The following is a 14,675-nucleotide window of genomic DNA, read 5'->3' on the forward strand; positions in this document are numbered from 1 at the left end:
ATGTACATCATGTTGACTTTGTTAAATAAACACTGCTGCAAATCTTTCCCAGCCACGTTGAAACGTTTTGATAAACAGCTTGACACACCATGGGGCTGTTCAACTGAAAGAGCAAGAGATGGATTAATGTTAACAATGTTTCTGTGCTACTTCTCTCACCCACAAAGTCCATAGTAAACAGTATTAAAGGCCACAAAAAACTTCCCAACAAAGCAAACAACACAGAGTCAGGAAACTATGTGTCCTCGTTGTTTATTAAGACCTCAGGAATGTCAATAAGAGCACGTCTATACAGTAGGAGGGCCGAAGAGGCCAGCGCACAGACGACGACCTTCTGCTATTCTCCCTGCTGATAATGACCGACGCACAGACACACTGCCCATCAGCCAGACTAATAAAGCCAAACAGTCCCTATCATCTGCTAATAACCTCAGTGCCGCCACAGAGCCATGGACAGGCCAATGCGCTCGCTCATTGTGAGCTGTGAACAAGGCTCTGAGAGGACAGGAAGTATCGCAAAGCATCTTGCTTATCGATTTGGTGCTGTGGGCTGCCTCATGGCGCCTGGTGGTAACTACATTCTTCCTCACTCCCATACACACACAGACAAAAGGCTACTGTAGAGAGAGGGGGGGTTGGAAACAACACATAGACAATGCAAAACATTGCAGTCTAACAATCAATCTTTTTGGTACACTCATTTCTTAGGCCTGTGGTTGTGGTGCTGCTGCACACTTACCCCACACACACACACACACACACAGGTTGGTATTTCTACAGCGGCAGGGCAGGTAAACTCGTTACTCTTTTGTTAATTGGTACAGAGATTCCATCTTTTTTTTTCTCTCTCAGCAACCCCTCCAGGGGAATGCTGATTAATTGTCATTAGAGTCCTCACAATATCCCCTTTCCAGACCTCTACCATCACACACATACATTCTCTACGTTGCCAAACCCCCCCACTACCCCCTACTCCCTGTGGACTAATGCAACCTCAACCTCCAAGTGTTCAGTGTTACGGAATTGCTGCTCCCAGCAGCACATCACGGCTCGAGACCAGTGTGTTGTTCTACCCAGGGTTTCCTCCTCTGCCCCAGTCCCCATCTCCCGTGGTCTCTCTGCCAGTGGCATTGGCTTCACTGGGTCAGCCTGAGGATGTAACCGTGTAGCTGGTCTGAGAAGGCCTGCAGAGAGAATGTATCCTGCACCCTCCTCCTCCCAGCTTGTCCCATGTCCGCACGCAGCTGAGGCTCGCTCAGCAGCCTCTCCATGGCCTTGGAGAAGGCCTCCGCCGTGGGCTCGCACAGGAACCCCGTCTCCCCGTCCGCCACACTCTCCAGGGGCCCCCCGGAGTTCACTGCGACCACGGGGCAGCAGCAGTACATGGCCTCCACGGGAACGATTCCAAAGTGTTCTCTGCTCGGGGTGTACAGCACCGCCGTGCTGCCCCGCAGCAGGGCCACCTTCAGGGAGTCGGAGGGCGAGCGTAGGAAAGTAACGCAGCCCTCCAGGCCAAGCCGCGCCGCCAGCTCCTTCAGCTCCACATAGTGCTGCACATTCTCAGTAACTCGGTCGTCGTACCCCCCCGCCACCACCAGGTGGACACCTGATCTCTGCCCCGGGGGCAGGCTCTTTCTCAGGGCGGTCAGGGCTTCAAGGGCCAGTCCCAGGTTCTTCTTGCGTTCGTAGCGGTTAAGAGAGAGGAACGTGCAAGAGGTTCCCTCTGGGAGCAGTCCTTGGAGGCCCTGCTCCTCAGTGGGGGGGCAGTCGAAGGTGCTTGTGCTTAATGAAGGATAAAGGACGTCCGTCTGGACTCCTCCGAGACTAAGGAAGGTCTCCCTGAACACTCCTGCAGTGAACTGGCTGTTTACCAATATCTAGGAAGAAGTAGAGAGACATCAGTTCTTAATCATCTCATAAACTGTACACACATTACAACATCTTAGGTTAGAGTCTAAGATGACAGCTGTATTTAGTGGACTTGCTTTAAGTTAAGAATTACCGTATACAGTACTTTTTTTACGTTAGTTCTTAATTAATTCCAGTGCTTTCAGTTTTTATAACTGTATTTATTTCACCTTAACATGGGATATGCTTCCCCAGAAATATTACATATGGCTTTCTCCAGCTGAGAGCAGCCAGGCAGACAGAGGCAGGATTATATTTCTTCTTTGTTAACATCTCCACATTTCTTAAGTTTATTTTAAATGTCTGTTCGAGACGGCATGATTATCAAGTTAACTGCATCTGCTAAGTTGAAATCTAAATTCCAAAAAGAGGTTGCCCGTCTCTTACTATGGCAACTTTAAAAAGAACCTGCAAACAGACAGGTTAAAGTTTAACCATTAAACTGCTGCTTTGCTCTGCAGCTTTGACCGGCCATGTCGCATCATGTTTTATGACCCCAGTGCATATGGTTGATCAACAGGGTTTACAAGACAGTGAATCCTTTCCAGAAGAGTATCTTCAAGAGTACTAAGATTTTTCAAGGCAATATATCAAGTATGTCAATTACCTTCTAAACTAAAGCCTCCAATGACCATGGCTTTGCCAACATCACCACAAACCATCTGTATTGCACTACACTTTTCTTTTTTGCCAGGGCAGCTTTTTGTATAACATTGGGGATGCAAACAAAAAAACAGAGTGTGTAGGCCCACATAGTTTTTTTTCCCATGCCAATTCTCTTTCTTTCCTTTGCTGTAACTGAGGTATTGTGTTTGACTGAATATGTGGAGGTAATCATTGTATACACTTAGTTATGACAAGTGCACTGTTTGTCAGTCTCAGAAGAATCCATGATGATTTGTCTCTTGTGTGTTTGACTGAAAATGCCTTTAGACTAGGTTGCTGTGAACATGCTGGCTGGGCTTAGCCTATCTCAGCTTGATCGATCCTGATCACTCAATTTGAAATTGGCTGTAGTGGAAGTGAAAAATCTGCATGTCGCATCAATCCAGATCAACTCAGACTCCAAGTTTAAGTTCAAGATATCTTGAGTCAGCTTTCTGTAACAGAGCCCAGGACTTTAAAATGAGGGCCCAAAGGCTATTGGATGTGCTGCCTGTGAAGATTAGGCTGGTAAACCATGTCTTCTTTTAAATCATTATATAGATAGCCATTTTACTGTTGTTGTTGTCGTTTTTTGTACTTCTTGATTTAATTCCTGGACATTGAATGTATTGCTTTATTTACTTTGTTTTTTCAAAAAAACCTTAAAATACTATTATGAAAAGTGTCATTGTGTAATTATTATTATTATTATTATTATTGGAGGTAATATAGAACAACCAAATGGGTTCTATGAAGCCACTGACATGTCCCTCTACAATAGTATGACAGCCTGGGAGGGCCCCTACCATGTCAGCCATGCCAGTGGTGCGTTCCTCCAGCCAGTCGATGGGAGCACGGTACAGCTTCTTCAGGGCCGACGTCCTCTGGGTCAGCAGCTGGTCTGGGAAGTGACAGTAGAACAAAACCTTCTTCCTGTGACGGGACAGCCTCAACACTGGGATACACACCGACACCTGGGGCAAAGTGAGAGGTGTATACAAATAAACACAGAGGAGGGAGAGCGAGAGAATGACAATGTACTTGAGTACGCGCGCGAGAGAGAGAGAGAGAGAGAGAGAGAATGACAATGTACTTGAGTACGCGCGCGTGCGTGAGAGAGAGAGAGAGAGAGAGCGCCATGTAATAGAGACAGCGATTGAGAAAGACACATTACTGTTGGACAAAGTGAGAAGCGAAGCGGGTATTAATGACCTGATCACAGAAGATAACATCATATTCAACCCCGCTAAAGAAGATCAGGTAGACAGCCACATAAATCATCCTTAGGTAGGCACATAGTGCATGCAGGTAGCCGCCCACACTGGTCGGTAGCCAGTCACCAACACACACCTACAGAAGAGAGCGAGAGAGGGGGAAATTATTATGGGAAATACTACAAAAAAGTACTTAAGTACAGTACTTGAATAAATGTACTTAGTTACTTTCCACAACTGCATATTATAAACACACACTGTTATCTGCAGGTGTATGAGGGCACGTGCGTGCATGTGTGCGTGTGTAGCCATCTACCCACCACAGGCAGGTCTGGGTCCAGGGTCTCAGGGAAGCAGTGTGTGGGGTCATGATGTGCTGTCCAAATCTGAACACTACACCCTCGAGACTTCAGTGCAACAGCTGCATCCACCACCAGCCGCTCTGCTCCACCTATGCCCAGGTCTGGATGGAGGAACACCACTCGTGCCATCCTTCAGACAAAAATACATTTTTCATTTTTAAATTCCATACTTTTCCAGACTCAAATTTCCAGAATTCTTGGTCAATTTGTTCTCTGATCTGAGTACAAATAGAAAATAGAACTAAAGTCCACTGACTTTGCTTCATTGTCTGTTAATAAGAATAACTTAAACGGTCATATCAATACTCATTATTTCCCAATAATATATTATTGTTCTCCTTGTGAAAGCAATCTCTGTTATAAATAAGAATGGAAAATTAGCCAAAACAAAATGATTACATGTTTGCGCTGTCTGTGCAGTCTCATTTATTCACTGTGTCCATGTGTGTGGATTTGGTCGAGTCTATAGTCGAGTCTATAGACTATAGTCAATATGCCAATAGTCTACTATGGACTCTGGAAACATCATTCTTTTTCTATAGAGGGTATGCGCGTGACGTCATCATCAAACCCGGAAGTTATGCAGGAACGCCTGCTGAGTGGCAAAAAACTACTTTCTGGCCTTGACAGCCCATTCATCCGAACAGAAAAGTTGTATTTGATTGCATTAAACGACGATAAACAACCTAAAACTCACTTTGTCACTAATTTTGCCACTCGATTTGCCATTCACTTCATGCATATGCATACCCTCTATACTTTTCCATACTTATTTATCCAGACCTGGAAATTACTAAAATCAAATTCAATTACAAATGTATGGAATTATATTTTAGTAATTCTTGTGTAGGAAACTGTGCTTCTTTGAACAAAAGTGCACCTGGTTTGAACTTCTTGAGCTCCTGAAAATGTGTATGCTACTATGCTTGACACAAGTCAAAATCCTCCCATGATGTCAGACTCACCTAGCATAATGAAAAGTTGTGCGTTTGGTGGTCTGGTGGGAGAGTAGGTTAGCATTTGCTTAGGTCACTCACTCAAATGATTTGTATGGATACAAACACCTTCTGCCACAAGAAGACCAGAAAATCTAAATTAGTATCCACTGTCTATAATATCTTTGAGGAGCTGCCGATGGGTGGATGGATGATTTTATTTTATTAGTGTACAACTGAATTTTCTTCCATCCATCAATCCGATGCAGCAATATAATGCATAGTAGCAATAGTAGCAGCAACCAGTTATTATCCACAATGACATTATGTGGAGCTAGCTCTGCTGACAATTAGAAGATTAGCCTTGTGCAGACGTAGTATAGGACCTTTTATAAATGTGTTTAACACCTAAAACAAGCTTTAATCCACTGTGGTTACCTAGCTACTACCATTCTGAATCAATAAACGTGGCTGCATTATATTAGACGTCACCTGTCAGAGCACCTGCAGTGTGTACATTGATAACAGATTCATCACACATCGTCTTGGCTGTTTAATTTGAAAGAAACGTTTCAATGTTTAACGATCTATAGACAGACCTTATTTAAAAAATGAATTAATACAATTTGTTTTGGGGAAATATAACTTTAACTGTATGGTAAAACTAGTTTGTAAATGTATAATTACAAATTACGGTGGGACAGGGTTAAAAAGGAGGGGGGATCAGACAATCACACAACAAACACACAATGTCATTACATTACGTTTACATTACCTTTGTATCTCGAATCTAGCCAAGTTTGTACACCTCTGACCATCACAATCCCTGGTTCATTTATCGTGAATTAGCCTGAAACTCTACCATTCGGCCGCCATGATGGCTCTAATTCTTCATTGCAATCCAACGACTGTCATCTCCTTGTAGGAACCACAATGGCGTCTTATTCCTCTACCTTCCTGCTAGACACGTCACCCCTCGCCAGAAGTGACCAAAATCCTGCCTGTAAATGTCATCACAAAAGCTAGGTCCAAATACGACAAAACCAAGCAAATAATGTTTTTAACTCTGCCTTCTACAACAAACCCTAAATGTATGCACACGAAACAAGCTGTTTGGCCGTTAGTTTATTTTAGAGAATGAGCACGCGGTCAGGCTTCTCCGTGGTCCACTGCGGTGGTCTTGTGTTTTAGCAGTCGTGTCCTTTTTAGACTAGCGTCATCTTTCTGGGCTCTCTTCGCATGTTTAACTGACTGGCTGCCCACCACTGCTCATTGACGTGGACATCACATCAGGGTGAACAACAATACAACATCACTTCAGGATTTCATTTTCGTCCTACAGCAGAACATTAATTAACAGCTAAAATGGTGAGTGTGTTTCCGTGTTCTTATACCTGGAGAACGATAGAAGCCAGCTCAGTTTCATTCAGTTTCAGAGCAGCTAACTATTCTGGAGCTAGCTTGCTAACTGACTTATGTCTTTTCATTCGTAGACGTGGCTTAACATTAGATTTGGCTGACTAGTCTACAGACTACAACCCTTTCAGTTGATCTCATTTTGTGAAAGGATAACGGTTATTAATGTAGAACATGCCAACAGAGGCCATCTATACTAGTGTATTACTGTATATGCAGAACATGCCAACAGAGGCTACAGTATGCTAGTTTCTTACTGTATATGAGACAGCCATAAGAAGCTAAGGCCTTATAGCCATCAATTCCAGAGAAAAGATACTTCAGACTCATAGAGTTGGGATGTGGTGGTCTAGTTGTTAATTCAAATTGTTTTTTTGCATGTGAATATTGGATATGGAGTGAAAGTCAATCTAAATTAGAGTTGTGTCTGTCTCTTTATTGTCAAGGGGACTTGAACCCTGAGGGTTTATTGGGTTATCCTTTTAGCATTCTTTTGTATGAAGCTGTGCCACCGTGCCTTTTTTGCAAGTATTCAATCAATTCATCTGTATTGTGTCACTATATTCTTGTTTTTCTGTCTCAGCCTGGACCAGCAGCAAGTGCAACCAACGTTGGGGCTTCCAGCCGCTCCCCCAGCAAGACAGTAGCCCCCCGGGCAGCAGGCTCCACAGTCAGACAGAGGTAACTGTCCCAGTCCCACATCCCACCAATGTGACCCATGTGCTGCTTAAATCCTTACTGTTTGCAATGTATCCTGCCCAGATTATGGCATAGGCATTAAATGAATGAATTGGCCATGATCAGTCAGCTTCTTCCAAAATTATATTAACAATATCGACTATTCCCGGTGTGAACCTTGCCAACAGATTATTTAGCAGCTAGCAACGTTTAAGGCAAGACGGTGGTTCTCAAACAGTTACATTTTCGTGTCAAGGACCCACACATTGATATGTATTAGGTAGTTGACCCTTATTTGTAAATATTTTGTGCCAGCAGGGACCCCAATGGGAAAATAATATTTTAAGGTTTGTTGTTGTCCTTGGCTTGTACAACTGTCTATACTGTAAGTAGGGAGAGTGAAACCTAGTATGATACCTAACTTCTAGACTGTGACTGTGAAATTAAACTTTTCCTAATTTTCTTGGGGGTCCCTGGACCCCACTCTTAGTACCACAGGTTTAAGAACACACGCACACTATACATCCATGTGGCATTTAATGACAAAAGTGACAATGTACACCAAAAAATCTAATACAAATGATGCTGTCCATTATTGTCGAGATATACCTCACCCTCGTTTAACATACAGTGATGTAATTAATGAAAGTGGGCTTTCTTTCACCCTCCCCTATGTTTGTGTGGTCTCTGTGTAGATTACAGCAGCAGATAGATGTTAGTGCTTCACTGCTTTGGCCTTAATCAGTATGTAATCAGGAGCTCACTGTCCAGTCTCTCATTATTACCCATTACAATCACCCTCTTCATTACCTCCTTAACCCTCATTTAATCTCATCACTAGAGTAAACTATCCATGAATCACACAGGCCTGCCATCTCTAGCACCTGTATTGTGGATGTAGTGTAAATCTATGATGGCCTGGGGTTGATTAATGACTTTGATTGATGGCTTTTTATGAGTCACAGTTCAGATCCTCCTCAATAGTGGATGGGGGACTCAAGATATCTTTAGACTGGTCTGAATTCTCACTGTGTGACCTTACTCTTTTGGGTAACTGATTTAGAATCTTGAACTGAGTTTATGTTTTTGTTCCGTAGGAAAGCAACCAGCAGTGGTACACGCAGCGCAGGCAGGACCACAACATCGGCAGGCACAGGGGGCATGTGGCGCTTCTACACAGAAGACTCACCCGGACTCAAAGTGTAAGACTTCTATAGATGTTACCAGCACACACACACTGGAAATTGTTGAAATTACTTCTCCAACAGAGAGAAGTAATTGCAACAATGTCCAAACTACAATAATTTTGGTGTCGCAAACGTATTGGACAACCAATTGCCCTCCGAGGACAAATACATTTTAATTTTGAAGTTTCTTCAAATAACTGACGTAGTCTACCAGTAAGTGCCCTACCTGACAAAGTAGGGAGAGTATGGACACCACCTCCACCCACTGCAGTTAGTTATATAATTGTTTTAACATGCCATACAGATGTTAAAACAACATTCCCAGATTGTAGCTTTAATAATGAATTGCATTTTTATAGCGCTTTTCCAAGTGCTCAAAGCGCTTTACAATGGTTCATTCATTCATACATTGGGAGGTGAAGCGGCGAACAGTCGACGCCAGCGTCCTCACTTCCCACATTCACACACCAATGGTGGCAAGCTTACACCGACCGACTCATTGGAGGCAATGTAGGGTTCAGTGTCTTGCCCAAGGACACTTCGACATGTGGACAGGAGGAGCCGGGATTCGAACCGCCGACCCAGGGATCATTGGACGACCTGCTCTACCTCCTGAGCCACAGCCGCTGTCATAAGCCACTTTCTCATATGAACCCTGAAAATGTCCAGGGAATCAGGGCAGGACATTGTACAGAGTTGTCTTTTCGCACATGTAGCACGCAATAAGTGAATGTCTGCATCTATGCGTTACTTCTCACTGTACAATTCTCTTTTTTTTTCTTTTTTTTTTTTACATTTTATCCCACGATTTTGCATCCCAAGCAGCGGACTGACCTCATGCTTCCTTCTATGCATGAGTAGTCCAAGCTGCTTCTTTTCACCTGACGTAGCGTGTGGAAGGAACACGTTATTCCGACCAGTTCCTTTCCCCTACATCAGGCGCCCTGGCTGGCCAGGGGGAGGTAGTTTAGAGACCAGGATTACGGCATGTTTTTTTGTGAGGGTACCTACCCTAGGGGTCACGGAGAGAACATGCAAACTGCACACAGAAAGGCCCTTTCGTCAAACCCCGCCTCGGGTATGGGCACTGATGAGAGAGGAGAGAACACGCCCACAGCGTCCCCAGCGGGAATCAAACCCAGGACCATCTAGCTGTGAGGCGACGGCACTACCAACTGTGCCACCGTGCCTCTCGTACACCGTACAATTCTCAGTTTGATTAGGTGAAGGGCAGTGTATGGTAGACGGATGTGTTGGCTACATAACAGCATGAGGGAGATTCAAGGATCAAATGCGATATTTTATATTAATTTCCTTACACAGAAAATGACGGATGAATTGAATTGCTTGACATGCAGTCTCTCTTGCACCCATGCAACACATCATTCGTAGACGACAAACTACAACCTACCTTTCTCCTCCACAATAAAAGCAACTCGCTCAATGTAAATTTACCAGACTATTACCTCATCCATTCACACATTGAGCCGTTTAGGCTCAATCCGCCATTAAGAGGACTTATTAACCCAAGCAAGCTGGCATTGTAAAGTCTGTTGCATGTCAGGTACTACTGAGTTACCATTGTGTTCAGTGACCACAATGGCCGACTCGGTAGTACTGTAACTGTTTACACTCTTAACACATTCCACGCGTTATAGTATAATTGACAAAATACCGTGACTGCCGGGATTGTTTAATTACCTTTGGAGCATACGCCAAAGTATTTGTGTCTTTGATCCATGAAAATCCGTTTTCCCATGATTTGTTATTGAGCCGACACATAAGTCACTTCCGAGTCACAGACAAAGAGCAAAGTGAGCCAAGATTGTCCCTACCCCCTCGTTGACTTTGCATTGGACTCGGTTTCCCAGAAGCCCTTGCAAGCCGTTGATTTCTGGTTACGTCCACCTCGTCACAATGTCCGCGACAAAACCGGATTTCTATATAACCATCTAACACCGGCGAATTAAAGTGTTAGAAGAGAGGATAGAGGTAGAGTAAGGGCAGGAAAAAAAGTACTTAATGTTGCATATTCCATATTGGTGTGTGTGCGTGCGCAACTGTGCATGTAGGTAGGTCGTAGAGGCTTATTGTCGGTATCAGCCAGAACGCGGGAGTCTTATCTCCGCTTTGCAGTGTGGTAGACCCCTGGGAGATGGATTGCTGAGGTGAAGTGCAACACCTGTCACCTACCATCACCCAAGCCGTGGTACTCATACACTGAGTTGGCGGTGCCTGGGATTGTACCCATGACGTTGTTGTCAAGAGGCGAGTGCTGTACCCACTGAGCTACCGGGACACTGCTCTCACTACAATTTAGCATTGTTGCATGTTGGTGTGTGTGCGATTTCAACTGTGCATGTAAGCGTACAGCTTTCTAGTGTGAAGCAAGCATGCATCTCTCTCCTAAAAACACTCGGCACCATTATCATAAACTTTCATTCCACTACAGAATCCTCAACAACACTCATGTCTCCTGACCATACACAGCCATGGTGGATCAATGGTGCTGTAGTGGTTATTGAGCAGTGGAGGGAGGGCAGTCTAGCGGGTACAGTGCTGTATATCGAGTGCATGTTTGTTCCTGCTTTAGACGCTGGTCTCAAAGCTTCATTAAAGGATCCGCTCTGAAAGGTCAACTCAATTACAGCCTTCTGACAGGAGGATGAGGAGGGGGAACCGGAGGAGATGGTTGGCATGGCAATGCTGCTACTTAGCAATGCACCCCATCCAAACCCACCACCCCCCACCCGCCCCACTCAGTCCCTCCTTCAGAGATGAGAGCCCCTCCTTATTTCTAGAGCTCATCAATAAAATCTACCACTCCAATAAAGCCTGATATATATATATATATATATATATATATACTTATTTGCATGCCGGTATCTCTCAGCTCTACAAGCTCGCAATGTCAATGCACAACTAAGTATAAATCAGGCATTAGTCTAGTCGTGGCTTGGATGGTAGCAAATGGTGAGTGTGATGACAGTGAGTGCAATAACCTGGGTGTTAATGATAATTTCTGTGTTTGTTTTTTTTTGACAGAGGGCCGGTGCCAGTGCTGGTGATGAGTTTGCTGTTCATCGCCTCTGTCTTCATGCTGCACATCTGGGGGAAGTACACCCGCTCTTAAACTCCGCCCCTTGACCACCAACCCTCTCATCTCCACCGCTGCGACCCAGCTTCTTAACACAACGGACCTGGACCAAACGAACGAATGAACTTCCCTTACTCCTTGGCTCCCCTCCCCCGACACTACATCGTACATGCACACCCCTTTGCTATCGCTCATACAACCTGAGTTTGTGTGACCCCATTTTAGTTGGTGACCTTCATCTGCATTGATAGGTATCCACCTTAGTTTTTTTTTACCGATCTTATGTTTTTAAGACCAGTTCGGATGAAGGAGAGGATATAATGTGTGTAACTGTGTTTATCCCCCTCCCTCTGAGCAGCAACAGCGGAGCGCTGTGCGCTGGATCAGTGTAGCGTTCATGGACATGGTCATTTTCAGGCCCCCACTCAACATCTCTTTTCTGCCTGATTTAGAACATGCAAGTCCTTTTGTTAATGGCATTTGTACAAAAAATATTTGATATTGCACAATAAAAGACAATAAAACATGTGTATTTGAATGGAACACCCTGCTCATTGGGGAGATGCAGTTTATGTATCCAAGAGGGTTTTTATAACTACACTTTAAATGTGTGATGTTGCTGGTTTGAGGTGTCATTTGAAGCAGCCCACAGTAGAAGATCACCTGCAGTGTGGTAGTTTTGTTCTCCACTGAACATTTCACAACTCATCTTGTCTATCCTAGGTCTGTGCCAAATGGCATTTGCAAATTTATTTCACTTTATCATCCAATGCATTTCATTGAGCAGTGAACACGGAAGATGTGGCAGAAAGTTCTGATAATCACAGCAAAGTATTTTAAATAAAGTAGTACACTTCAGTGTGATTAACAACTTATTGCACTTGTCATGATGTAGCTCAAAGCCTTGAATGATTCCCCTTTAATGTGTGACAGCCTATACATTATCACTAATCCTCTGAGTGTTACATTACTTGATATAAACTATGATCTGGCCTGATGCCAGCATTTTGGCTGGTACAAACGCATCTCTTGACAGAAATCTGTTACCTGGCTTATAACATAGAAATGAAGATGTCAAAATCTAATGATTTACATTAGATTACTAAATATGTCACATGAGCCCCCCCCCCCCCCCCCCATTTCTCTCCTCTGAATCAAGTGAGCAACACCACTTGATTGTAAAAATAAAGCAAAGCTTGTGTGGCCATTAGAGATACATTAAAATGATTGTCCTGGAAGAAGTAGCTGCAGCATAATTTTATTTTTAACAGTGCTTTCTGATTTAAGTAATTTACACATGTAATCTTGTATGGTAAATTACATTTTTCAATTGTATTTTTGTGCAGGCATTTAGACATTTGCTTTATGTATTGATAGCTGATACAATACACATTGCTGTATATCAATCCTAGCTGTGATTTGAGAATACTTGCCTGCAGTAATATTGTCCACCTGAGGGGGGCGCTGCAGATTGTTTGAATATCACTACGAGACAGCCCTTTGCAGAGAGGGACAAGCATGGACATACTGTATATTCCACTGCACCTTTCATCCTATAGGACATTTTTACATTACAGATTACAGTATGGCATATTTAATGGGTATAAGCAGCCTAGTTATGTAGGCTAGTCTGACCATTGATTGAATGAGAGTCCAGTGTATTCAGGTGGACTGAGCTTACATTTATTATTTATTATTACATAATTGTCTAATGCCATAATCATTTCCATGTTGAAACATCAAAACCTAGCAGAAGTACAACCTCACAATGCATTGCGATTTGATGCGTTGTGGACTTGTAGATTGGCTTCCATTATTCTTATTCTTTAAGCATAAAGTTATTAAATGTCAGTCATTTCTGACATAGGGCATTTTTGTCATATCTGCCCTGTGGAATGTTTGTTTACGAAGCCTAAAAGGCAAACAGAAATGTATTTATTTTTTATGTCTTGTAATGTTAAAAAAAACTATTAAATCATAAATCTCAATTATTTGTGTGACAATTAATTGTAAAGTAAGATGTCATGATCGTGACAACCCTATAGCATATGCAATGTCAACAGCATATGCATATTTTTCTCTACTGTAAAACCTGCGTTGTCCAATCCACATCCACAGGTTAGCTCTTAAATATCATCATACCACATAAGGCTGTGTGTGTGTGTGTGTGTGTGTGTGTGTGTGCGTGCGTGCGTGCGTGCGTGCGTGCGTGCGTGCGTGCGTGCGTGCGTGTGCATGAGTGCATGAGTGCATGAGAGCATGAGCTTGTTCAATATGTTTAACGTAGCGTTTGGATCCTGTTCATTAATTCATCCTGTTGTTACTGCTCTGCTTTCCCACAGGCTCCCAGTGTTCGTGGCAAACCTGGGCACTGCCCCCCCCCACACACACACACAAGCAAGCTCCAGGGCCCAATACGCGGTGGCGCAACACGACAGTGAGCCAGAATAATTCAACATAAGAATTAAATATGAAGGAGGCATGGCACGACTGTCCCTCAGTGTTCAGCAGCCAAACAGGCCCAGTCAGCATGTGGAACACTCCCTTTGACAATCTGGAAACAACTACCTGTAGTTCCAAACTCCTCTTGACAATGTCTACACGAGTCAACGCACGTAAGGGAAAATTCCGTTAGTTCTAAAACTAAATCTAATCTCTATGCCAGGCGATTTAGAATCTAAATCTAAATCTCAGGTTCTGCCATTATATCGACATCTTAGATATAATGGCAGACACTGAAGCCACCACACTTTTGCTAGCTACACCGATGCTATCTGTGTATGAATGATAGAGGTTTCATAACACATACTAGCAACAGGAATAATGTGCACTTGCACATTCCCACGAAGCCATTAAGCAATAATGAAAAAACAATGTTCAAGCTTATGTTTGATCTGCAAGATCAAAACATTGGCAATATAATAAGTAGAGGAGTTGATGGACAGCTTAAGCCATGGGGATCAATTTACACATTTATCTTTATCTGTTGATGAGATGATTAGATAGAAGTTGGATTCATTGTCCTCTCCACCCCGAGCACCACAGAGATTCCAGTAACGTGTACATGCTGTGTTGCCACATAACTCAACACTGTATACCTCGATAAAAAAGCCATTAATGCAGTAAATCAACCCCAAAAATGCACAGTGTAATATAAAATCTGTCTCATGGAAAGAGAGAGAAAACAATGAGAAATAGGAAGAGGAGGAAGAAAAGAGCGGGACAGATCCAGC

At 43.4% G+C, this 14,675-nt stretch overlaps 2 protein-coding genes across 2 annotated transcripts; one reads left to right on the forward strand and one right to left on the reverse strand.

The window, feature by feature from the left end:
• Positions 1-233: 233 nt before the first annotated feature.
• On the reverse strand, positions 234-5,978 carry alg2 (ALG2 alpha-1,3/1,6-mannosyltransferase). Its single transcript, XM_079502975.1, has 5 exons — positions 5,840-5,978; positions 4,088-4,259; positions 3,766-3,903; positions 3,360-3,527; positions 234-1,877 (listed from the first exon to the last, which is right to left on the reverse strand). Exons 2-5 carry the CDS (start codon positions 4,256-4,258, stop codon positions 1,137-1,139), a joined length of 1,218 nt encoding a protein of 405 aa, XP_079359101.1. The 5' UTR covers position 4,259; positions 5,840-5,978; the 3' UTR covers positions 234-1,136.
• A 295-nt stretch (positions 5,979-6,273) lies between these two features.
• sec61b (SEC61 translocon subunit beta) lies at positions 6,274-11,972 on the forward strand. The gene is made up of 4 exons (XM_079503982.1): positions 6,274-6,432; positions 7,064-7,161; positions 8,256-8,360; positions 11,391-11,972. Exons 1-4 carry the CDS (start codon positions 6,430-6,432, stop codon positions 11,476-11,478), a joined length of 294 nt encoding a protein of 97 aa, XP_079360108.1. The 5' UTR covers positions 6,274-6,429; the 3' UTR covers positions 11,479-11,972.
• The last annotated feature ends 2,703 nt before the right edge of the window (positions 11,973-14,675 follow it).

The sequence above is a fragment of the Electrona antarctica genome (genome assembly GCF_951216825.1).
Source record: "Electrona antarctica genome assembly, chromosome: 6".
Lineage (NCBI taxonomy): Eukaryota > Metazoa > Chordata > Actinopteri > Myctophiformes > Myctophidae > Electrona > Electrona antarctica.

Excerpts from the sequence above, each read along its gene's own strand:
- alg2 (XM_079502975.1), bottom strand. The coding sequence starts at position 4,258 with ATGGCACGAGTGGTGTTCCTCCATCCAGACCTGGGCATAGGTGGAGCA. Across the intron at positions 3,904-4,087 it reads TGGACCCAGACCTGCCTGTG|GTGTGTGTTGGTGACTGGCT; the intron begins GTGGGTAGATGG and ends TCTCTTCTGTAG. Across the intron at positions 3,528-3,765 it reads ATGTTATCTTCTGTGATCAG|GTGTCGGTGTGTATCCCAGT; the intron begins GTCATTAATACC and ends ACTTTGCCCCAG.
- sec61b (XM_079503982.1), top strand. Across the intron at positions 7,162-8,255 it reads GGCTCCACAGTCAGACAGAG|GAAAGCAACCAGCAGTGGTA; the intron begins GTAACTGTCCCA and ends TTTGTTCCGTAG. Across the intron at positions 8,361-11,390 it reads GACTCACCCGGACTCAAAGT|AGGGCCGGTGCCAGTGCTGG; the intron begins GTAAGACTTCTA and ends TTTTTTTGACAG.